This window comes from Crotalus tigris, unplaced genomic scaffold (genome assembly GCF_016545835.1).
Source record: "Crotalus tigris isolate CLP2741 ecotype Arizona unplaced genomic scaffold, ASM1654583v1 scf7180000019844.519500, whole genome shotgun sequence".
Taxonomy (NCBI): domain Eukaryota; kingdom Metazoa; phylum Chordata; class Lepidosauria; order Squamata; family Viperidae; genus Crotalus; species Crotalus tigris.
Window position 1 is genome coordinate 118,184 of NW_024097737.1, and position 24,871 is coordinate 143,054.

Sequence of the window (24,871 nt, forward strand, 5' to 3'; positions counted from 1 at the left end):
CTCCTACTTCTCCTCCTCCTCCTCCCTGCAAACCCCACTCTCTTCTAGTACTGATGATGTTCCCTTGTAGGGTCACGAAACGTCTGCAAGAAAACGACCAAGCTCAGCGAGCACCCTCAGACAGCAGAGACGAAGGCGGCCGATCTGAGTACCAACCCATCTACCTCTCCGATCCCCCAACCCCACCATCTTTATCCCCCGTCCGGCACCTCCGTGCGTGGCATTCGTTTCCATTCGGAGGCCTTCCGAGTGTGACCCACGGAAGGGCGCGAGGGGCGGAAGTCTCCTTCAAGGGCGGGCGGAAGCGGCGAGCGTCGCTTTGCGGGCGGCGGCGGCGCGGCCGGAGCGCTTTGGCGGTTGCACCGGGCAAGATGGCGGACCGCGAAGAAGCGTTGAGGGAGTTCGTGGCCGTGACCGGGGCCGAGGAGGAGCGGGCGCGCTTCTTCCTGGAGTCGGCGGGCGGGGATCTGCAGGTAGGCCCGGCGGGAGGGGGGAAAAAGACTTCCCGGAGCCTCCCTACCTTCCCAGGGGAGTCGGGTGGGGGGGGAGGCCGGGATCCCGCCTTTCTCTCTCCCTCCCCCGGCTGGAAGTTGGGGGGGGGACTCTTCCCTTGGGGGGGCTTTTCTAGCTAGTTGCCCCCCTTTTCCACCTCATCACACCTGTCTGTCAAAGGGGGCGCCGGGCAAGACCAGTCCCCCTCCCCTCTTGGACAAAGCCCCCCCTTCTTCTTCTGCATTGAAATTGGGGAGGGGGCTTTATTGGGAAGGACCCTCCCCTCTCTTCTGCCGTGGGGGGGGGGCGAGGGGACGGGCAAGATTATTGCAAGGGGGGGGTGGGAGGAAAGAAGCGGGAGAGTTTTCTCTCTTGCCCTGTCTTTGCACACCCGGCCAGAGGATGATGGGCTATGTAGTACAGGTGAGGTGACCTCTTCTCCCCTCCCTCCCTCCTTCCCTCCCTGCAAAGTCAGCCTCCTTTGAGAAATTCTTTTGCTCAACTGCAAGATGGGTGGTGCAGGCGGTCCTCGAGTTACGACTGCAATGGACCTCCCCCCCCACCCAAGAATGTCTGTTGCTGAACGAGACAGATGTTCGGTGAGTTTTGCCCCGTTGGACGACCTTTTGAGCTACGGTGGTTAAAGAGAATCGCTGCTGGGGGTTGTTAAACGAGTCACACGGTCGTTAAGCGGATCTGGCTTCCCCGTTGACTTTGCATGTCGGAAGATCAGAAAAGGGGGGGGTCAAGTGACTCCCGGGGACACTGAGACCGTCGTAAATATGAGTCGATTGCCAAGTGTCTGAATTGTCATTGTGTGACCGCAAGGATGCTGCAATGGCTGTAAGGGTGAAAAAATGGTCATAAGTCCCTTTTTTCAGTGCTGTTGTAACTTTGAACAGTCACTAAACGAACCGTTGTAAGTTGAGGACGACCTGTGTATAAATTGAACAATAAATAAATGTAATAAAGAGTTCAGGGAGGTGGGGAAGGGCTATACATGCCCGTGCTCAACTGTTTTGTGTGTGTGTGTGTGTGTGTATGTGTGTGTGTGTTTGCCTTGACTTCAATATTACAGGTAGACCCCGATTTATGACCACAACAGAACCCAAAACCTCCGTTGCTAAATGAACAGTTAAGTGACTTTTGCCCTATTTTTACAACCTTGCCACCGTTGTTAAGTGAATCATTGCAGTTCTTAAGATAGTGGCACGGTCGTTAAGCAAATCCGGCTTCCCCATTGACTTTGCTTGTCAGAAGGTCGCTAAAGGGGATCACGTGACCTCCCGGGGGGGACACTGCAACCGTCGTAAATATGAGTCAGTTGCCAAGCGTCCGAATTTCAATCACACGATCAAGGAGATGCTGCAGTGGTCGTGAGTATGTAAAAAAAAAAGGTTGTTAAATCACTTTTCTCAGTGCCCTTGTGACTTTGAATGGTCACTAAATGAGTGACTGTAAGTGGAGGACTATCTGTACAGGTTTGGTCCCAAAAATCATTTCCATTTTTTTTTTCCAAAAAGAGCAGATACACCCTCATTGGAAGGGATGGCAAAGTGGCACATCCCTGAGAAAGAAGCAAGACATCAAGGCAGATTTGGCACTGAAAATTAATTTGCTTCTCCCTCTTTGACGTGGAGGGAATCGGGACTCCTTGGCGGGCACCAGATGCCACCCATGGATCATCGTGGCATCTTTTGCAACCAGTTGCAATTTGGCAACGGGATTCAGGAAAAACTGGTTTGCCTTCTCTTTGCAATGGTTCTGCTGCCAGGGAGGTGGAAATGGTTCCCATTATCTACATGCCCAGGGTGAGGGAGTCTTCCAGGCTAGCCAGTGGCATGTTATTCAAATCATTTGAGAAATGCTGCGGTTGGTTGTGAATTTCCAAGGTCTGTACCAAGATATAACAGATAGGACAACTATAACAAGTAAAACAGTATACTATGCAATGGAATTTCATTGTAATGTATGCCGATTAGTGTACAGTCAAAGTGACAAAGTTGTTATTCTATTCTATTCTATTCTATTCTATTCTATTCTATTCTATTCTATTCTATTCTATTCTATTTTCAATTCAATTCCATTCCAATCTCCATTCCATTCTATTCTATTCTACTCTACTCTACTCTATTCTACGCCATGCCATGCCATGCCATGCCATCCCACCCCACCCTACCTCATATCCTATCCTATCCTATCTGTTATTCTATTCTATCCTAGTCTATTCTATATGTTATTCTATTCTATTCCATTCCATATTTTCTATTCCTATTCTATTCTATTCTACTTTACTCTACTCTACTCTATGCCATCCCACCCCATCCACCCCACCCCACCCTACTCTACCCCATATCCTATCCTATCCTATCCTATCCTATCCTATCCTATCCTATCCTATCCTATCCTATCTGTTATTCTATTCTATCCTATTCTATTCTATGTTATTCTATTCTATATGTTATTCTATTTTATATGTTATTCTATTCTATATGTTATTCTATTCTATTCCATTCCATATTTTCTATTCTGTTCTATTCTACTCTACTCTACTCTACCCGATCCGATCCCATCCCATCCCATCCCATCCCCTATTCTTCTCTTCTCTACTCTACTCTACTCTACTCCATCCCATCCCATCCCATCCCCTATTCTACTCTACTCTACTCTACCCTACCCTACTCTACCCTACCCTACCCTACCCTACCCTACCCTACCACCCCACCCCACCTTCTATTCTATTCTATTCTATTCTATTCTATTCTATTCTATTCTATTCTATTCTATTCTATTCTATTCTATTCTATTCTATTCTATCCCATCCCATCCCATCCCATCCCATCCCATCCCATCCCATCCCATCCCATCCCATCCTCTGTGTGTATCTGATGTTCCAGCAAAACTGTACGATTTGAGGCCAGTCAGCCAGTCAGTCCCTGACAGAGGCTCTTGTTCCTTTGCGTTCCAAGTAGTCCTCAACTTAACAACAGTTCGCTTAGTGACCGTTCAAGATGACAACAACATTGGAAAAAGCGACTTATGACCCTTTTTTCAGACTTATGACCATTGCAGGTCCCCATGATCATGCGATCAGAACTCAGATGTTTGACAACTGGTTCCTATTTATGTCGGTCGCAGTGTCCTGGAGTCACGTGATCCCCTTTTGCGAACTTTGGACAAGCGAAGTCCATGGGGAAGTCAGATTCGTTTAACAACTGTGTTACTAACTGAACACCTGCAGCGATTCGCTTAACGACAGTGGCAAGAAAGGTCGTAAAATGGGGCAAGACTCCCTTAACAACTGCCTCGCTTAAATTTTTGGCTCCGTGGTGGTCATAAATTGAGGATTATCAGTGTGTAAGCTGGGTGAATAGCCATCTGCAGCAATCCCTATCTCTGTTACTGATCATGCTGATATTTATTGTTTAAATGTTTGATATTGCCATTTATAGTTCGTTGTAAGCAGTCTAGAGTTGCCTGGTGGTGAGATTGTCAGCATACCAATTTAAGGAAGCAGTCTGTCAATGTGTCAATCAATCATTTACTTGAATGTTCCTTCAAGATTTCCTCAAAATGCTCCTCCATACCTGCCTTATATATTCTATAGCAAGGGTCTTCAAACTGGGCCCTTTGATGACTCGTGGACTTCAACTCCCAGAATTCCTGAGCCAGCCATGCTGAGGGGAAAGGGAGAGGTTTCCAAGCTGAGCCAGGCTGGCTCAGGAATTCTGGGAGTTGAAGTCCACAAGTCATAAAGGGGCCATAGTTCCCCCATGTTGGCTCAGGAATTCTGGGAGTTGAAGTCCATGAGATAAAGGGGCCATAGTTCCCCCATGTTGGCTCAGGAATTTTGGGAGTTGAAGTCCACGAGTCATGAGGGGGCTATAGTTCCCCCATGCTGGCTCAGGAATTCTGGGAGTTGAAGTCCACGAGTCATAAAAGAGCCAAGTTTGAAGACCCTGGTTTAAATATTTAAATATTTTTTCCTCATGGTCCCATGATCAAAATTCAGGCATTGGGCAGGGGTAGGCAACCCTGGCTCTTTTATGACTCGTGGACTTCAACTCCCAGAATTCCTGAGCCAGCCATGCTGAGGGGAAAGGGAGAGGTTTCCAAGCTGAGCCAGGCTGGCTCAGGAATTCTGGGAGTTAAAGTCCACGAGTCATAAAGGGGCCATAGTTCCCCCATGTTGGCTCAGGAATTCTGGGAGTTGAAGTCCACGAAATAAAGGGGCCATAGTTCCCCCATGTTGGCCCAGGAATTCTGGGAGTTGAAGTCCACGGGTCCTGAGGGGGCCTAGTTCCCCCATGCTGGCTCAGGAATTCTGGGAGTTGAAGTCCACGAGTCATGAGGGGGCTATAGTTCCCCCATGCTGGCTCAGGAATTCTGGGAGTTGAAGTCCACGAGTCATGAGGGGGCTATAGTTCCCCCATGCTGGCTCAGGAATTCTGGGAGTTGAAGTCCACGAGTCATAAAAGAGCCAAGGTTGCCTACCCCTGCCCAAATGCCTGAATTTTGATCACGGGACCATGAGGAAAAAATATTTAAATATTTAAACCAGGGGTCTTCAAACTTGGCTCTTTTATGACTCGTGGACTTCAACTCCCAGAATTCCTGAGCCAGCCATGCTGAGGGGAAAGGGAGAGGTTTCCAAGCTGAGCCAGGCTGGCTCAGGAATTCTGGGAGTTGAAGTCCACAAGTCATAAAGGGGCCATAGTTCCCCCATGTTGGCTCAGGAATTCTGGGAGTTGAAGTCCATGAGATAAAGGGGCCATAGTTCCCCCGTGTTGGCTCAGGAATTTTGGGAGTTGAAGTCCACGAGTCATGAGGGGGCCATAGTTTCCCCATGCTGGCCCAGGAATTCTGGGAGTTGAAGTCCACGAGTCATAAAAGAGCCAAGGTTGCCTACCCCTGCCCAAATGCCTGAATTTTGATCACGGGACCATGAGGAAAAAATATTTAAATATTTAAACCCCGGGTCTTCAAAGTTGGCCCTTTTATGACTGGTGGACTTCAACTCCCAGAATTCCTGAGCCAGCCTGGCTCAGCTTGGCAACCTCTCCCTTTCCCCTCAGTGTGCCTGGCTGAGGAATTCTGGGAGTTGAAGTCCACAAGTTCTTTTACTGGCCTGATTAAGCATCTTGCATGAATGCCTCCATTTTCCTGGTTCAAAATATGTCACACTCGGTCATGAATATTGCAGAGCGCAAAGAGGCGACTCAGCCAAAAATAGAATCCTGACAACCTTTGAAAGCATTTGCTTTGTGTTTTTTCCAAAGTGAGCAATCTGATACCTCTTTGGAGCTTGTGACCTTTTTTGTTCCACAAAACATCTTTTTAAAAAAAAAAATAAATAAAAAAATAAGTAAATCTCTCTATTTGGGACGAGCTCTTTGCCAGTGAAAAATTGCGGTTGTGCAAAGGCGGAGAGCTTCCCACGCAGTCTGGATTGCGAGAAAAGAGCAAAATTGTGTGGTCTTTCCAGAGAGATCCTTGCGACATTCCTGAATTCAGCTTTCTCCCCCTTCAAAATCCAGAACAGTGCTACATATTATGTAGACTTTCTGCTTCTGCACCGGAGACAAATTCCTTGTGTGTCCGATCACACTTGGCCATTAAAGAATTTCTGTTCTGTTCAATGTCACGTTGGTCACATGATCAGTTTTCTGATTGTTTATGACAACAACAATAATAATAGTAATAAAGTTGGAAGGGACCTTGGAGGTCATCCAGTCCAGCCCTCTGTTCAGGCAGGAAACCCTATACCATTTCCGACAAATGGCTGTCCAGTTTCTTCTTAAAAACTTCCAGTGTTGGAGCATTCGCAGCTTCTGGAGGCAGGTTGTTCCCCTGGCTAATTGTTCTCATTGTCAGGAAGTTTCTCCTTAGTTCTAGGTTGCTTCTCTCCTTGACAACTATAATGGGCAGGTTCCATTACAGGTTGTCCTCGACGTACGACCACAACAGAGCCTCAAACTGTCGTTTGGCAAAGAGAGTTACGTCAGTTTTGCCCCATTTTACGACCTTTGCCACCGTTATTAAGTGAATCACTGCAATTGTTAAGTTTATAGACAGGCAGTTGTTAAGTGACTCTGGCTTTCCCATTGACTTTTGCTTGACAGAAGGTCTCCTGAAAGAGAATCAGATCCCACACACACAAACACACACATACCCGCATGCACGGACACTGCAACCGTCCTAAGTACATGCCAATTGCCAAACATCTGAATTTTGATCACGTGACCCTGGGCCACGCTGCAGTGATCATAAGTGGAGAAAAACGGTCATAAGGTCACTTTTTTCATTCTTTTTTTTAAAATAAGATTTTATTAATTTTTCTTTACATACAATAATAATTTTTCAACCAACGTGCTGTCTGTGTTTAACAACGCTAATACATATTTTATTCCTAATCCTTTATTCTTTCCTCTAACCATTGGTAAAGTAAGTCCCATGTTTGATAATATTCTGTTTCTTCTTTTTCTTTCAGTCTCATAGTTAGTCTGCCCTTCTCTGCGCATTCCAATATTTTTTTTTAATTATTTCTTCCTCTAGTTGTATTCCTTCATTTTTCCAACCTTGCGCAAATATTATTCTTGCCGCTGTCGTGACGTGTAAAATCAAATATAGGCTTTGTTTGTTAATCTTTTCTGGCCTTATACCTAATTTTAAAAAAAAAGTTCAGGTTTAAAGTCTACACATTCTCCCAACATCTTTTCTAACCAAGTATGTCTTTTTTTCCCAATAATTCTTTGCTTTGTCACATGCCCACCAAACATAATACGCACCTGAGTTATGTTTACATTTCCAACGTCTACCTGACATATTTTTAAACATTCCTGCTAATCTTGCTGGTGGCAAGTGCCGTCTATAAAACATTTTATATACATTTTCTTTATCAGAAGTTGACATTGTCAATTTACAATTTCTTTCCCGCTTTTTTTCATTCTTGTCGTAACTTCGGGCAGTCCTTAAAATCAGTGGTTCTCAACCTGTGGGTCGGGACCCCATTTGGGGTCGAATGACCATTTCACGGGAGTCGCCAAACAACGCAGTCCGCCATTTTTTCCCCCCTTTTCCTTCGCTGTGCTCCTCCCTTTTATTCTATTGGCTTGTGAAAGCCAATAGAATAGACCAGGGGTAGGCAACCCAAAACACTCAAAGAGCCACTTGGACCCATTTCCCACCAAAAACAAAACACCGGGAGCCGCAAAACCCTTTTGATATCTAAAATGAAGATAACACTGCATATATCCTTTTTTACCTTTATTATAGGTGTGTGTGTGTGTGTGTGTGTGTGTTTGTGTGTGTGTGTGTGTGTGTGTGTATGTATACACACACACACACACACACACACACACACATTAAAAATGAAAGTAAAAATATGACTCTTGGGAATATCCATACTATTAAAACAATGATCACCAAGAGAATGCTTTAAGAGAATAAAATTACATACACACAGAGGGAAAAAAAGGATATATGCAGTGTTATCTTCATTTTAGATGTCAAAAGGGTCTCTCTCTCCCTCCCTCTCTATCTGCCCTTGGTCTACCACTCTTCTTCCCCCCCCCCACACTCTCTCTCTCTCCCTCCCTCCCTCTCTCTTTCTCCCCCCTCTCCTATCTGCTGCTCACCTGGCAAGCTTCAAGCTGTTGTCCAACAAGCTCAGGGGTAGAAAACCTCGTCTCTTTTATGACTCATGGACTTCAACTCCCAGAATTCCTGAGACAGCCTAGCTGGGCTAGCTAGCTCTCTCCTGCCCTTCCTGCTTCCTGTTTCCTGCAGAGACGCAGGAAAGGGAGGAGCTCCGTCCAGAAAGCTTTTCAGCTCCTCGGAGAACACTGTGAGTGCACTCTCTTTTACACACACACAAACACATACACACACACACACAAACACACACACACACACACACACACAGAGAGAGAAGAAGCAGGGAATCGCAATTGCCTCTCTCTGTCTCTGTCTCTGTCTCTCTCTGCAAAGGCAGAGGAGGCTGGGAGCCACATGGGAAGGCTCAAAGAGCCGCATGCGGCTCCGGAGCCGCAGGTTGCCGACCCGTGGAATAGACTCTCTTGAATAGAGTCTCATTCTATTGGCTTTCCAAAGCCAATAGGAATTGTCCAGGCTGTCTCTGCCCTGCTGAGCCCGCCAAAAGTCCCATTCTGCAAACGGTGCTGCACCAGTTGAGTAGTCCTCGACTTACGACCAGTTGAGTAGTCCTCAACTTACGACCGGTTGGGGGTCGCGGCATTAAGAAGGTTGAGAACCACTGCCTTAAATGAACTGCTGTAAGTCAAGGACTCCCCAAAGATGATTCCCCCTGCTGGGATGGACGGTCAGAGGTGGCCGATGGCGTCATTTCTTAACATGTGATGCCCTTCCTCTTTTTTCAGATTGCCCTGGCTAGTTTCTACGAAGATGGTGGCGACGAAGACATCATGACGCTCCCCCAGCCCACCTCCAGTTCCGTGACGAGAGGCACTGCAGCCAGGTGACCCGTCAGCTTTCTGCCTTTGTGAAAAATCGGTGTTAGGTCCAAGGTGCCAGGCCTCCCTTCTCTATTGGAAAAAACTTTGGAGAGCAGAGACGAGTCTGCCAGGGGATCCCTAGAATTCAAAGAAATAGACATTCCCAATCCCAGGGCATTCTGGGAAAAGGATGCTCAGAGAGCGAAGGTTAATTTGGATCTGGAACGCAATTGGCAGTTCCATTTTTTGTTAGTATTGTTTTTTTTTTATTAGTTTATAGCAGTGATGGCGAACCTTTTAGAGACCGAGTGCCCAAACTGCAACCCAAAACCCACTTATGCGTCCTCGAGTGCTGGGTGGGTGTGGCCATTGGGTGGGTGTTGCCCATTGGGTGGGCATGTCCCATTGGGTGGGCGTGGCTGCGGTGGTAACGGCAGACTGGGTGGGACTAAAAAGTTCAATCAATCAATTCCAACTTTGTGAGAGCTTTTTTTTTTCCCGCGAGAAGTTGAAATTGACTGATTGTACCTTTTTTTTTTTTGCACACGGCGGCGGAGGCCTAAAGCGAAAAGGTTTTATAAAACCCAGCTGAAGGCCTAGCACTGGGGTGATGGCGCGTGTGTGCCCACAGAGAGGGCTCTGAGTGCCGCCTCTGGCACCCGTGCCATAGGTTCGCCACCACTGGTTTATAGTATACAATACAAAGAAAATACAAAAGTAAATAGCAGGAGAGCTAGGGAAGGGGAAAGGGAATATAGAAAAGTGGGAGAAAGCAAGGGGAAAAAAGAAAAAAAAAGATCATTGACTTCCTACTTTCTTTGCCGCAGTAAAATAGAATATCAACATCAACCCTCAACTTTTTACTTTTACAAAAGAATATAATCTAGCCATTTCGATCACCACAAATCTATATCATCAGGAAAGCCTAAAATCAAAAATTTCATTTTTTTCCCCACCTCAAGCAGAAAGTCCAGAAGCGGTTTCCACGTAGCAATAAAAGTATTCGCATTCTTTTCTTTAATCAGTACAGTCAATTTTGCTGTCTCGTCTACCTCCATCAGTTTTTTTCCAACCCTTTCTCCATTGTGGGAATCGATGGGGTCTTCCATTTCTGAGCGTAGAGTAATCTTGCTGCTGTCAACATATATAACCGTGGTGGCGAACCTATGGCACGCATGCCAGAGGCGGCACTCAGAGCCCTCTCTGTGGGCGCACGCGCCGTCGCCCCAGTCCTAGGCCTTCAGCTGGGTTTTATAAAACCTTTTTGCTTTAGGCCTCCGCCGCCGTGTGCAAAAAAAAAAAAAGGTTCAATCAGTCAATTTCAACTTCTCGTGGGAAAAAAAAAAAGATCTTGCAAAGTTGGAATTGATTGATTGAACTTTTTAGTCCCACCCAGTCTGCCATTACCACCACAGCCACGCCCACCCAATGGGCCACGCCCACCCAATAGGCCACACCGCCTGGCACCCGACAATGCATACGTGGGTTTGGGGTTGCAGTTTGGGCACTCGGTCTCTAAGACAGTGGTTCTCAACCTGTGGGTCGGGACCCCATTTGGGGTCGAACGACCATTTCACGGGGGGTCGCCAAACAATGCAGTCCGCCATTTTTTTCCCCCTTTTCCTTAGCTGTGCTACTCTCTTTTATTCTATTGGCTTTTGAAAGCCAATAGAATAGACTCTCTTGAATAGAGTCTAATTCTATTGGCTTTCCAAAGCCAATAGGAATTGCCCCGGCTGTCTCTGCCCTGCTGAGCCCGCCAAAAGTCCCATTCTGCAAACGGTGCTGCACCAGTTGAGTAGTCCTCGACTTATGACCGGTTGAGTAGTCGACTTACGACCGGTTGGGGGTCGCGGCATTAAAAAGGTTGAGAACCACTGCTCTAAAAGGTTCGCCATCACTGATATATAACATCAAAGTTCCGTATTTTTTTTCCCAGGTCTTGGTCCATTAGCCCCAAAAGACAAAAAAAAACAACAACAAAAAACTGGTTTTCTTTCTATAGTCACTTTTCAGAATTTTCTGTATTAACATACAAATCCTGCTCCAGGCGGTTCCGTTTTTCACCTGACGCTCTCCCACACCTTTTCGGTTGCTGTTGCAAGTCCACTTCCTGGGCTACCATTACACCTTAGCTGTTGTGCTGGGACCTTTTGCCTTTTCATCCTGGTCAGGCCATTTCGATTCAGAGGAGAGAGAAACCACACACTGGAGGAGCAGGCAGGCAACTCATGTGATGTCTCCTTTTGTTTCTCCAGCGACCACAGGGTGACCTCCTTCCGCGATCTCGTCCATGCTCAGGAAGAGGAGGAAGAGGAGGAAGAAGGACAAAGGTTGGTGACTGCTCAGATGGGAAGTAGGAATTGGGAAAGTCTGTGGGGGTTGTAAGTCCAGCGATCCGTGTAAAAGCAACCCTTGCTGACTAGATAAGGACAGTCAGGATGTAGTCCAGGGGCCGTAAAATGCCTGTCGGCTGTCACCATATGCTTGCTTGTGTGCTTGGCTATCATGTGGTGACAGTCTGCCATGAACTCTGGAGAGGAGGAGGAGAAATGCTTGAGGGAAAGTGGAAGTAACGGCTGTATCTCCCAGACATGCTGCCTCAAGGTCACCCAGCTGGGAGAAGAAGGCAGCTGCATGTTGTTGTTAGTTGCGAAGTTGTCTCCGACCCATCGCGACCCTATGGACCACGTTCCTCCAGGCTTTCCTGTCCTCTACCATCTTCTGGAGTCCATTGAAGCTCACGCCTCCTGCTTCAGGGACTCCATCCAGCCACCTCCTTCTCATCGTCCCCTTCTTCTCTTACCCTCCATCTTTCCCAGCATTAGGCCCTTCTCCAGTGAGTCCTTCCTTCTCATTAGGTGGCCAAAGGACTTGAGTTTCAACTTCAGGATGTGATCTTCTAAGGAGCAGTCAGGGTTGATCTCCTCTAGGACTGACCGGTTGGATCGCCTTGCAGTCCAGGGGACTCGCAGAAGTCTTCTCCAGCACCACAGGCCTCCATTTTTTGGTGCTCAGCCTTTCTTATGGTCCAACTTTCACAGCCACACATTGCAACTGGGAACACCATGGCCTTGACTATACGCACTTTTGTTGGCAGGGTGATGTGACTGCTTTTTAGTATGCTGTCTAGATTTGCCATAGCTTTCCTCCTCAGGAGCCAGCGTCTTTTAATTTCTTGGCTGCAGTTCCCATCTGCATATCAAACTACAAGCTTGAAGTGCCCGTCCTTAAAACATCTTGTTTGAATCTGACTGGTCGTGTGTGTGTGTGTGTGTGTGTGTGTGTGAGAGAGAGAGAGAGAGAGAGAGAGAGGGAGAGAGAGTGAGGAGAGAGAGAGAGAGATGGGCGAAGAGATGAGTGAAGGGCGGGAAAAGTGGAACTTAGGGATTTTGGCACAAGATTCTCCTGACCTGATGTAACCTCCCCATCACAACCCATCCCCAGCCTCTCACTAATGACTTCTCACAAGACCCTCACTTGACACACCCACCCCTGTTGCCCTTATAAACAGAGGAACACTGACACTGACCTCCCCTAACCGCCGCTAAAGATGTTTCCTAGCCCGGCCACAAAACATTGGGAAACCAACCCACAAAGTCGAACAACGAACCTTCGCCCTCACAAAATTCTCAGTTCTGGCTAGGCATTACCGCGATACACTTGACTTCTAATAAAACTATACCATTCTCAGCCAATGGAGCCAAGGATTGCCTCCATTTAGAGCAGCGATCCCCAACCTTTTCATGCCGGCGGCCCGGAGAGAAATTTACACATGCGGTGCCCGAACAGGGACACGCATGAATGGGGCCGTGCACACACGGGGTTAACAGCCCCGTTTGTGCATGGATGTAGGTCCTAGATGCCGCTGGCCTCGTGCACATGCGCGAATGGGCCATGCAACTAGCACGGCACTAGCAGCGCCATTTGTGCATGTGCGCAGGCGCTAGCCACCGCCTCCACTGGCGCCGTGTGCATGCACAAATGGATCCGCAGGCTGTAGCGCGAGTGGGGGTTAGAGTGCGCGGACATGTGTGTTCACTCTCCAATCTGTCCTGTGGCCCAGTGGCCAGTAGGCATTGGGCCACGGACCATAGGTTGGGGACCCCTGATTTAGAGGTTTAAGTGCTGGCAGGTCTGCTATAACGATACAAGCTCCAGAAAAGATCATTTTGAATAAAAGCCTTCTTCAATCCCTTGGTCAACATAATACTCCCAATTCATTGAAATACTGGCAAATATTTATTGTGTACCCTCCACCCTGCCTGCTCACTCTCAGCTATTTCTATGCGAATTTTAGTATATTTATTGTTTTTGCTCTTTTAACCTTTTATAATATTATCGGATTGTAGCCACTCAGCATCACGTCATAGTGCTGTGAGCGGTGAATAAGTTTAATAAACAAAATTAAACAATGCTGCCGAAAAATCAGGCGGACGCGTGTTTTATGATTTTCGCCAGCTTCTGTGCCTTCCCAACCCTATTTCGTAGTTAACAGAATAGAGCCGAAGTGAGTTCAGGGAAGTCCTATCTGTAAATTTGCTTCCTTCCCAACTTTCTCCTAGGTTTGTTTGCTTGTTCGTTTGCTGATTTGATTTCTGCATCTTAGCAAATGACGTAGACGATCCACATTTAAAAAAAACGTTTTTAAACAGCCAAGAAGCCTTAATGCAGCTGCTGCATCAGCGGTTCAGTTTGCAATGGCAGAAAATCACGCCATGCTTCCGAAATCGAACGAGGACTTTCCCCTCCGGGGGGGGGGGGAATCCTCAAGTCTCTTTGTCTTTGGTTTAGGTTTTATGCTGGTGGGTCCGAACGGAGCGGGCAGCAGATTGTTGGCCCCCCAAGGAAGAAGAGTTCGAACGAGCTGGTGGAGGACCTGTTCCGGGGGGCCAAAGAACACGGGGCGGTGGCTGTCGACAGGACAGCTAAGAGCCCCGGGGAAGGCAGCAGGCCAAAGGTGAGCCAGAGAGCCTTGGTCAAGCTCGGCGTAGGTGGGTGGGTGGGTGGGCTGATTTGCTTTCAAGTGGCCTTAAAGATTCCCTCAATCAAACGTGGCACAGAGGGAGGGGATGTTTGGGGTCCTGGGTGCTCTCTGAGCTGGGTGGCTTTCTTGCAGATGTTTCTTGACCCAACTAGGTAACATCATCAGTGATAAAAGGGAGTGTGGAGTGTAGAGAGGAGGAGGAAGGAGGAAGAAGAGTGTGGGGTCCTTGGTGCTCTCTGAGCTGGGTGGCTTTCTTGCAGATGTTTCTTGACCCAACTAGGTAACATCATCAGTGATAAAAGGGAGTGTGGGGTGTAGAGAGGAGGAGGAAGAAGAGTGTGGGGTCCTTGGTGCTCTCTGAGCTGGGTGGCTTTCTTGCAGATGTTTCTTGACCCAACTAGGTCACATCATCAGTTAGATCAGATATGTCAAATTGGTGACGTCGCGCAACATATCGGAGCTTTTTCGCCGTTGCTGGCAATGGGGTGGGCGCGGCTCCGGTATGATGAAACCGACCCGTGGGCCGGCAGTTTGACACCCCTGAGTTAGATGATGCTAGAAGGGGGGGAGGAGGAGGAGGAGGAGGAGGAGGAGGAGGAGGAGGAGAAGGAAAAGGAGGAGGAAAAGGACTGTGGGGTCCTGGGTGCTCTCTGAAATATTCTTGCAGATGTTTCATGATCCAACTAAGTAACATCATCAGATGATGCTAGAAGGGGGAGGAGGAGAAGGAGGAGAACTGGGGGGTCCTTGGTGCTCTCTAAGCTTGGTGGTTTTCTGGCAGACATTTCATTGCCCAACGAAGTAACGTCATCAGTGCTAGAAGGGAAAGGGGGTTCTCTATCAATATACGTGGTAGGGCTGTGGTTTCCCCCCCCCGGATAATTCCTTGATTCGGTTATTGTTTTCTGCTTGTTTGTTTGTCTGGTGTTAATGCACGCTTGTCTGCATTTCTCTTTCTGTGGAAGCCTTGATGTTCTCTGAGCTTAGTATTTCCTGGCAGACATTCTGTGACCCAGCTAGGTAACGCCATCTGTGCTAGAAGGGAGTGGGGTTTGCAGAATGGAGGAGGAAGAGAAAGAGGAGGAAGGCTGCGGTATGCTTGGTGCTCTCTGAGCTGGGTTATTTTCTTGGAAACGTTTTATTACCCAACTAGGTAACATCATCAGTGTTAGAAGGAGGTGGGTTTGTGGAGGGGGAGGAGAAGAGAGGAGGAGAAGGAGGAGGACTGTGGGAGTCCTGGGTGCTTTCTGAGCTTGGTGGTTTTCTTGCAGATGTTTCAGCACCCAAATAGGTAACATCATCAGTGCTAGAAGGGAGTGGGGGTTGCAGATTGGAGAAGGAGGAGGACCATGGTGTTTTGAACTTGGTTGTTTTCTTGCCCATTTCATAGCCAGCAAGTGGACTTCAGCTCCCAGAATTCCTAGCTGGAATTGGCTATCTGGGGAATTCTGGAAGTCTATACGAATCTTTAAAAAGTCGCCAAGTTTGGAGAGCTCTGAGTTAGAGGAACAGGAAGCGTTGGTGACTGTGTATTTCATCTATAATCTGTCTCCTGTGAAGGTTGTTAAGTTAAAAAAAACAAAAAACAAATCAAGGTACATCTAAGAAAACTTTACCAAATTCCTGGTATTTTGGAATTTGTGTAATTTGGAGGCTGGGAGATCTGAAAGAACATTGCTTAGCCCAGGGGTAGGGAACCTTGGCTCTTTTCTGACTCGTGGACTTCAACTCCCAGAATTCCTGAGTCAGCATGGCTCAGCTTGGAAACCTCTCCCTTTCCCCTCAGTGTGGCTGGCTCAGGAATTCTGGGAGTTGAAGTCCACGAGTCATAAAAGAGCCAAGGTGGCCTACCTCTGCCCAAATGCCTGAATTTTGATCACGTGACCGTGAAGAAAAAATATTTAAATATTTAAAGCAGGGTTCTTCAAACCTGGCCCCTTCATGACTCATGGACTTCAACTCCCAGAATTCCTGAGCCAGCATGGGGGAACTATGGCCCCCTCATGACTCATGGACTTCAACTCCCAGAATTCCTGAGCCAGCATGGGGGAACTATGGCCCCCTCATGACTCGTGGACTTCAACTCCCAGAATTCCTGAGCCAGCCTGGCTCAGCTTGGAAACCTCTCCCTTTCCCTTCAGCATGGCTGACTCAGGAATTCTGGGAGTTGAAGTCCACGAGTCATGAGGGGGCCATAGTTCCCCCATGCTGGCTCAGGAATTCTGGGAGTTGAAGTCCACGAGTCTGGCTTAACCCTATGTTAAAAAAAAACAAAACCCCTTTCTGATGGTTGGAGGGACTTTAAATGAAGGCTGATAATAGCTTTATACAGCATCTGGGCTTCATGCAGAAGAACTGGGTGAGCCCCCCATCTTTTTTTTTCTTTTTTTTCTCCCTTGCAGCCGTTTGCAGGAGGAGGGTACCGCTTGGGAGCTGCCCCCGAGGAAGAGTCCGCTTACGTGGCGGGAGAAATGAGGCCGAACGCTGCCCAGGATGTGAGTATTTCAGGCCTCGGACTGGGTCTGGGGCAGCTGTGCGTTAGAGGTCTGAGGGTCCCAAACGTATCAAATCAAATCTTTATCTGGGTCCAAGACCAGCAGAGTTCCCAAACTTAGCATTCGGTGGAATTTTTGATTCCTTCAAGACAGTGGTTCTCAACCTGTGGGTCGGGACCCCATTTGGGGTCGAACGACCATTTCACGGGGGTCGCCAAACAACGCAGTCCGTCATTTTTCCCCCTTTTCCTTAGCTGTGCTACTCCCTTTTATTCTATTGGCTTTTGAAAGCCAATAGAATAGACTCTCTTGAATAGAGTCTAATTCTATTGGCTTTCCAAAGCCAATAGGAATTGTCCAGGCTGTCTCTGCCCTGCTGAGCCCGCCAAAAGTCCCATTCTGCAAACGGTGCTGCACCAGTTGAGAAGTCCTCGACTTACAACCGGTTGAGTAGTCCTCGACTTACGACCGGTTGAGTAGTCCTCGACTTACGACCGGTTGAGTAGTCCTCGACTTACGACCGGTTGGGGGTCGCGGCATTAAAAAGGTTGAGAACAACTGCTTCAAGATTAGGTGCGGTTAGGAAGTGGTCAGTCACTGTTCAGGCCTGGGGAAAAGTTTTGGATTTTAGAAAATTAGGAAAGCCTGGATCGGTACAAGAAGGCTGCAGATGTTCAGGTGGATCTTCCTTCCTTCCTTCCTTCCTTCCTTCCTTCCTTCCTTCCTTCCTTCCATCCATCCATCCATCCATCCTTCCTTCCTTCCTTCCTTCCTTCCTTCCTTCCTTCCTTCCTTCCTTCCTTCCTTCCTTCCTTCCTTCCTTCCTTCCTATTTTTTCTTCCTTCCAATTTTTTATTCCTTCCTTCCTTCCCATTTTTCCTTCATTCCCTTCCTTCCTTTCCCTTCCCATTTTCTTTCCTTCCTCCCTCCCCCTTTTCCTTTTCCTCTCTTCTTCCTTCCTTTTAGTCCTGGTGGCATAGTGGTTACAATGCAGTATTGCAGGCTAATTCTTTTGACTGCCATCAGTTCGATCCTGACCGGCTCAGGGTTGACTCAGCCACCCATCCTTCCGAGGTCGGTAAAATGAGGACTCAAATTGTTGGGGGGGGGGTAAGAGGCTGACTCTGTAAACCGCTTAGAGAGGGCCTTCAAGCCCTGTGAAGCGGCATCTAAGTCTAAGGGCTCTTGCTAATCCATCCATTTGCCTTTCGTAGGTTCACGTGGTGCTCAAGATGTGGAAAAGCGGGTTCAGCCTAAACAGCGGCGAGCTGAGGAGCTATCAAGATCCTTCCAACTCCCAGTTCCTGGAGTCCATCCGTCGGGGGTAATAGTCCTGCCCTGGGAAGAATCAGACCCAGAACTTGCACCGGGCCTCATCAGATGCTCAGATCTGACCTCCCTGGGACTCTTGTTTGTCCAGAAAAGGGAATGGGAAGAGTCCCAGGTTGACACCTTTTGGGAAAGGCGGGGAGGGGTGTCTTCTCCTGACGGGCATTCCATGCCTTTTCTTCCTCGTAGAGAAGTCCCGGCTGAGCTCCGTCGGTTGGCCCGTGGCGGGCAGGTGAACCTAGACCTGGAGGACCACCGCGACGAGGATTTTGTGAAGAGCAGGGGTACCTTCAGGGCTTTCACCGGAGAGGGCCAGAAGCTAGGCAGGTAAGCCCCTCAGGATATTTACAAGCAGGTAGTCCTCGACACACGGCCACAATTGAGCCCAGAATTTCTGCGGTTAAGGGAAACATTTGTTAAGTGAGCTTTGCCCCATTTAACGACCTGAGCCAGCCGTGTGCAGCAGCAGCCAAAAAAGCTAAGGCAATCCTGGGTTGCATAAACAGATGACACCAAACTGCACATGACACCAAGCTGGCAGGAGTAGCCAACACCCCAGAAGACAAATTCAGGATCCAAAAAGATCTTGACCAACTTGAACAATGGGCCCTCTCCAAGAAAATGAGTTTTAATGTGGGGAAAAGCAAAAGTTTTACATTTAGGCAGGAAAAACCAAAGGCACAAATATAGATTTATTTATTTATTTATTTATGAGACTTATATACCGCTTTAAGTGCAAGCACTCTCTAAGCGGTGTACACCAGTAAACAATGTATATATATATATATTTACATTGCCCCCAACAATCTGGGTCCTCATTTTACCTACCCCGGAAGGATGGAAGGCTGAGTCAACCCTTGAGCCGGTGAGATTTGAACCGCTGACCTGCTGAACACAGTCAGCTAAAGTGGCCTGCAGTACTGCACCCTAACGGCTGCGCCACCTCGCCACCTCAGATTGGGTGAGACCTAGCTCAAAAACAACAACAGTGAGAGGGACTTTGGAGTCCTGGTGGACGATCACTTGACCCTGAGCCAGCCATGTGCCAGCAGCTGCCAAAAAGGCTAACACAGTCCTGGGTTGCATAAACAGAGGCATAGAATCAAGATCACGTGAAGTATTAGTACCGCTTTATAAAACCCTAGTGAGGCCACACCTGGAACACTGCAGCCAATTTTGGTCACCCTATCACAAAAAAGTTGTTGAGAGTTTGCAAAAAAAGTTCAGAGAAGAACAACTAAGATGATCCAAGGCCTGGAGGCTAAAACATACGAAGAACGGCTGCAGGAATTGGGTTTGGCTAGTTCTAGGGAAAAGAAGAAATAGGGGAGACATGATAGCAGCATTCCAGTATCTGAGGGGCTGCCACAAGGCAGAGGGGGTCATGTTATTCTCCAAAGCACCAGAGGGAAGATTGAGAAACAATGGTTGGAAACTGACCAAAGAGAGAAGCAACTTGGAATTAAGGAGAAGCTTCCTAACAGGACAGTTAACCAGTGGAACAGCTTGCCACCAGAAATAGTAGGCGCTCCATCAGTGGAGACTTTTAAGAAGAGACCGGACAGTCACTTGTCTGAGATGGTATAGGTTCTTCTACTTGAGCAGGGGGCTGGACTAGAAGACCTCCAAGATCCCTTCCAGCTCTATTCAATTCTAAATAGGAGTCAGGTGCCCAGTGTCTGAATTTTGATAATGTGATAGTGGAGATGCTGCAACAGTCATAAGTGTGAAAAATGGTCCCAAGTCACTTTTTCAATGCCGTTGTAACTTTGAACGGTCGTTAAATGAACTGTTGTAAGTCGGGAACTATCTGTACTTCCTTGACAGGGAAAAAACAGTGAGTTCTAGTCCCACTTCAGGCATGAAAGACAGCTGGTTGGCTTTGAGCCAATCACCAGGAGACAGGGAGTTCTAGTCCCGCCTTAGGCATGAAAGTTGGCTGGGTGACTTGGCCAATCACCAGGAGACAATGAGTTCTAGTCCCGCCTTAGGCATGAAAGCCAGCTGGGTGACTTTGGGCCAATCACCAGGAGACGGAGAGTTCTAGTCCCGCCTTAGGCATGAAAGGTGACTGGGTGACTTTGGGCCAATCACCAGGAGACAGTGAGTTCTAGTCCCGCCTTAGGCATGAAACATGGCTGGGTGACTTTGGGCCAGTCCCTCTCTGTCCTCCCAACCCACCTCACAGGGTTGTTGTGGTGGGGAAAACAGGAGGAGGAAGGTCTGTTGGAGATGGTTGCGGCCTTGAGTCATTTATAAAGACAATAAAAGGCGGGATACAAAGAAATCAATTGTAAAAACAGTTTTTCTGTCTCACAATCCATCCTCGATGATTCAGTTTGAGCAGGGCCGGTTCATTCGCCTCCTAGTTCCGCTAGAGCAGTGGTTCTCAAACTTTTTAATGCCGCGACCCCCAACCGGTCGTAAGTCGAGGACTACTCAACCGGTCGTAAGTCGAGGACTACTCAACTGGTGCAGTACCGTTTGCAGAATGGGACTTTTGGCGGGCTCAGCAGGGCAGAGACAGCCTGGACTATTCCTACTGGCTTTTGAAAGCCAATGGAATTAGACTCTATTCAAGAGAGTCTATTCTATTGGCTTTCAAAAGCCAATAGAGTAAAAGCTAAGGAAAAGGGGGAAAAAATGGCGGACTGCATTGTTTGGCGACCCCCATGAAATGGTCGTTCGACCCCAGATGGGGTCTCGACCCACAGGTGGAGAACCACTGCGCTAGAGAGCTTTGCAGTTTCCAGATGAGCTCGAAGGCTTTTTTCACGAAGCGGACTTACCCTCCTTTGCTTTTGCCCCAGCACTGCCCCCCAAGTGATGGGGTCCAGCTCACCCTCGCAGGAGGCGGAGAACGAAGCCAAGGCCCGTTCCCTGATCACCATCGATGAGACGGAGCCCACCACCAACATCCAGATCCGGCTGGCAGACGGAGGGCGTCTTGTACAGAAATTCAACCACAGTCACAGGTGGGGGGGGGGGAAGGAGGAGGTGGGGGGGGTCCAAGGGGGAAGGGGTTGGACACGCCCAAACCTGCAATTGATGCTGGAGGTGAACTTGCCGCAGTATAGGCAGTCCTCGCTTTACGACCGTTCGTGGAGGCGTGAAAACCAACTGGGTGACATTGGGCCAATCCCCAGGAGACAGTGAGTTCTAGTCCCGCCTTAGTTATGGTGACTTTGGGCCAATCCCCGGGAGGCATTGAGTTCAAGTCCCACCTTAGAGATGAACACTGGCTGAGTGATTTTGGGTCAATCCCCAGGAGAATGTGAGTTCTAGTCCCGCCTTAGTTATGGTGACTTTGGGCCAATCCCCAGGAGACGATGAGTTCTAGTCCCACCTTACTTAAGAAAACCATCTTGGTGACTTTGGGTCAGTCACCAGGAGACAACAAATTCTAGTCCCACCTGAGGGATGAACACTGGCTGGGTGACTTTGGGCCAATCCCCAGGAGAATGTGAGTCTAGTCCCGCCTTAGTTATGGTGACTTTGGGCCAATCCCCGGGAGTCATTGAGTTCGAGTCCCACCTTAGAGATGAACACTGGCTGAGTGACTTTGGGCCAATCCCCAGGAGAATGTGAGTTCTAGTCCCGCCTTAATTATGGTGACTTTGGGCCAATCCCCAAGAGCAGTGGTTCTCAACCTTTTTAATGCCGCGACCCCCAACCGGTTGTAAGTCGAGGACTACTCAACCGGTCGTAAGTCGAGGACTACTCAACTGGTGCAGCACCGTTTGCAGAATGGGACTTTTGGCGTGCTCAGCAGGGCAGAGACAGCCTGGACAATTCCTATTGGCTTTGGAAAGCCAATAGAATTAGACTCTATTCAAGAGAGTCTATCCCAGTGGTTCTCAACCTGTGGGTCGGGACCCCATTTGGGGTCGAATGACCATTTCACGGGGGTCACCAAACCATGCTGTCCGCCATTTTTTTCCCTTTTTCCTAGCTGCCCTACTCCCTCTTATTGGTGGCCACACCCACTTGGGGGTCACCACAACATGGGGAACTGTATTATGGGGTCACGGCATTAGAAAGGTTGAGAATCACTGGTCTATCCTATTGGCTTTCAAAAGCCAATAGAATAAAAGGGAGTAGCACAGCTAAGGAAAAGGGGGGAAAAAATGGCGGACTGCGTTGTTTGGCGACCCCCGTGAAATGGTCGTTCGACCCCAAATGGGGTCCTGACCCACAGGTTGAGAACCGCTGCCCAAGAGAATATGAGTTCTAGTCCCGCCTTAGTTATGAAAACCATCTTGGCGACTTTGGACCAGTCACCAGGAGACGATAAATTCTAGTCCCACCGTAGGGATGAACACTGGCTGGGTGACTTTGGGCCAATCCCCAGGAGACGGTGAGTTCTAGTCTTGCCTTAGACAACGAAGGTCAGCTGGGTGACTTTGAACCAATCGCGTCCTCTCACCCAACCCACCTCACAGGATTGTTGTTGTGAGGAAAATAGGAAGAGGAAGGACTGCTTGGCGTCATAAGTTAAAAGAATAAAAGTGGGATATTGCTAAACTTGGTGAACAGAAAGCGACAAGGTGCCCCTCTTTCCTTTCCTCCGGACAGGATCCGTGACATCCGGCTGTTCATCGTGGACGCCCGGCCGGCTATGGCGGCCACGGGCTTCGTCCTCATGACCACCTTTCCCAACAAGGAGCTTTCGGACGAGGACCAGACCCTGAAGGACGCCAACCTCCTGAACGCCGTCATCGTCCAGCGGTTCGTATAAGGGAAAGCTGCCCGCCGGTCCACATCGCGTCATTCTGTCTTCACGTGGTTCACCGCCCCTGCTCCCCCCCCCCCGCCGTGGAAAGGCGGCCACCCGGTGATCACGCCAGTTTTCCACCTCTCGGGTTGCGAATTCCCCTAATTGGGTTTCTTCTCTTTTTAATTTTTTTTCCCCTTCCTTCTTCTTCTGTGCTGATCCACGGACTTTGACGAAAGAAACGAAATTAACCAAACCGAGACTGTTTTTGTGTTTCCCGGTGGGCCTGCCGGAGCCCAGCTGGATAGTGGAGGCAGTTGGGAAGTTGGGAGCGCCACGGGAGAGGTGTGTGTGTGTATGGGGGGGGGGATCAGAATCTCTTCTGGGTCCTGTTTTGGAGTGGGTGCCCCCCCCTCATTCTTCCTTCTCTTTTTGGTGTATTAAAAAAAGTGAACCCCAAACTGGGACTTCTTTTTTTTTTTTTTTTCCCCTCCTATCGTCAACCAAATCCTGTTTCTCAATCTGGTCAACTTTAAGGTGGGTGGACTTCAACTCCCAGAATTCTGCAGCCAGGGGGAATTCTGGGAGTTGAAGTCCACCCACCTTAAAAATGGGCACGGTTGAGAAACATTGCTGTAAAGGGGATTGTCAAGTTTCCCTCTTCCTAAACAGGCTAACATCTATTCTTCCTTCCTTCCAACCCTCCTTTTTTTTTTTAATCCTCCTTCACCCCCCCAAAAAAAGTTTGGGTCATGACACAACGAGGCTACACAGGGCTGCGTGGCTGCAGTTTTGCACGGCCGTGCAACCCGCAAAGGAATCTTGATGAATTTGGGTCTGGCCTTTGGGCAAAGAGGGGGTTCATTCTTTCATGGGGGGGGGGGCTTTAGGAAGTTCACAGAGGAGGGGGGGGGCTATGATGGGCTGTCTGTCTGACTGTCCCTCTAACTGGAACCTGCCCGTTTTTAGCATCGGATACAGTTGCCCGATCTGCATTCGTGGCCTTCACAAAAGCAGCTTTTTATTTTTATTATTTTTTTTAAAAAAATAGTTTCCCTTGTTTTCCTTAGGGGATCATATGCAGTCAATATCCCCTTATGGCCTGGTCTCCCCATAGCTCTTCTTGTCTATGAGGGGGCACATTGGGGAGGAAATGGGGGGGCGGGCGGGGTGGGAAAAAAAATCCGATTTTGCTTTCAAACCAGGGATGTGTAACCTGGCCAGGTTTTTCTTTGTTAAGACATGTCGCTGGATGGTTTGGAAAAAGGGTGGGGTTTTTCTCCCCCCCCCCGCCTCCCTCAGCTAACGGAGTCCACACGTACCGAGGGCGAATTCTGTAAATTATTGTATGTGTGCATTAAAAAAGAAAAAAAAAACATCCAAGCTGACCTTAGGACAATTGGTCTCTGTCCCCTTTCTAACCCAAAATGCAGCAGTGGAGTGGGGTGGGGGCATCAAGAACTATCAAGATGGCGGCAACGGAGGAAGCCAGGGTTACATCGCGGGTAGGAGAGGAGGAGGAGGAGGAGAGGTGAAGGGGGAAAGATAAGTCACAGAAAAAAAAGGGGGGGGGAAGACTGGAGAGGGGAAAAGGAGAGGAAAGACGGGAGGAATTAGGAGGAAAACACCACCAAAGGGCAGCGGCCTGCAGCGAACTTGGCCTGCCGGGGGAAGCCCAGCTGCATCCGAGAGGCCCACCCAAGAGACCGGAGGCCCATCGAAGTGAATGTGGTGAGCGGAGAGGCAAACCGACTGCGGGCAGCAAAACGAACGGGCGGAGTAGGCTCTCCTGCCTGGGCAGGGGGTTGGACTAGATGACCTCCGAGGTCCCTTCCAACTCTGTTATTCTATTCTGTTCTGTTCTGTTCTTTCTGTGCTGTTCTACTATCTGTTCTATCCTATCCTATCCTATCCTAATTCTTCTATTCTATTCTATTCTATTCTATTCTATTCTATTCTATTCTATTCTATTCTATTCTATTCTATTCTACAATCTGTCTGTGCTATGTTATGCTATTCTATTTTCTATTCCATTCCATATTCTATCCTATCCTATCCTATCCTATCCTATCCTATCCTATTCTATTCTTCTATTCTATTCTGTTCTATTCTATTCTATAATCTGTCTAATGCTATTCTATTCTATTTTCTATTCCATTTTCCATTCCATATTCTATTCTATTCTATTCTATTCCATTCCATTCCATTTTCTATTCTATTGTATTCTATTCTATTGTATTCTATTCCATTCCGAGGTGGCGCAGCAGTTAGAGTGCAGTACTGCAGGCCACTTTAGCTGACTGTGTTCAGCAGGTCAGCGGTTCAAATCTCACCGGCTCAAGGTTGACTCAGCCTTCCATCCTTCCGGGTAGGTAAAATG

General features: G+C 48.3%; 1 protein-coding gene across 1 annotated transcript; it reads left to right on the plus strand.

Annotated features, from left to right (window-relative positions):
• Positions 1 to 315: 315 nt before the first annotated feature.
• NSFL1C (NSFL1 cofactor) lies at positions 316 to 22,952 on the plus strand. The gene is made up of 9 exons (XM_039364760.1): positions 316 to 473; positions 8,892 to 8,989; positions 11,225 to 11,299; positions 13,761 to 13,926; positions 16,356 to 16,448; positions 17,663 to 17,772; positions 17,967 to 18,104; positions 20,588 to 20,752; positions 22,353 to 22,952. Exons 1-9 carry the CDS (start codon positions 372 to 374, stop codon positions 22,513 to 22,515), a joined length of 1,110 nt encoding a protein of 369 aa, XP_039220694.1. The 5' UTR covers positions 316 to 371; the 3' UTR covers positions 22,516 to 22,952.
• Positions 22,953 to 24,871: the final 1,919 nt, after the last annotated feature.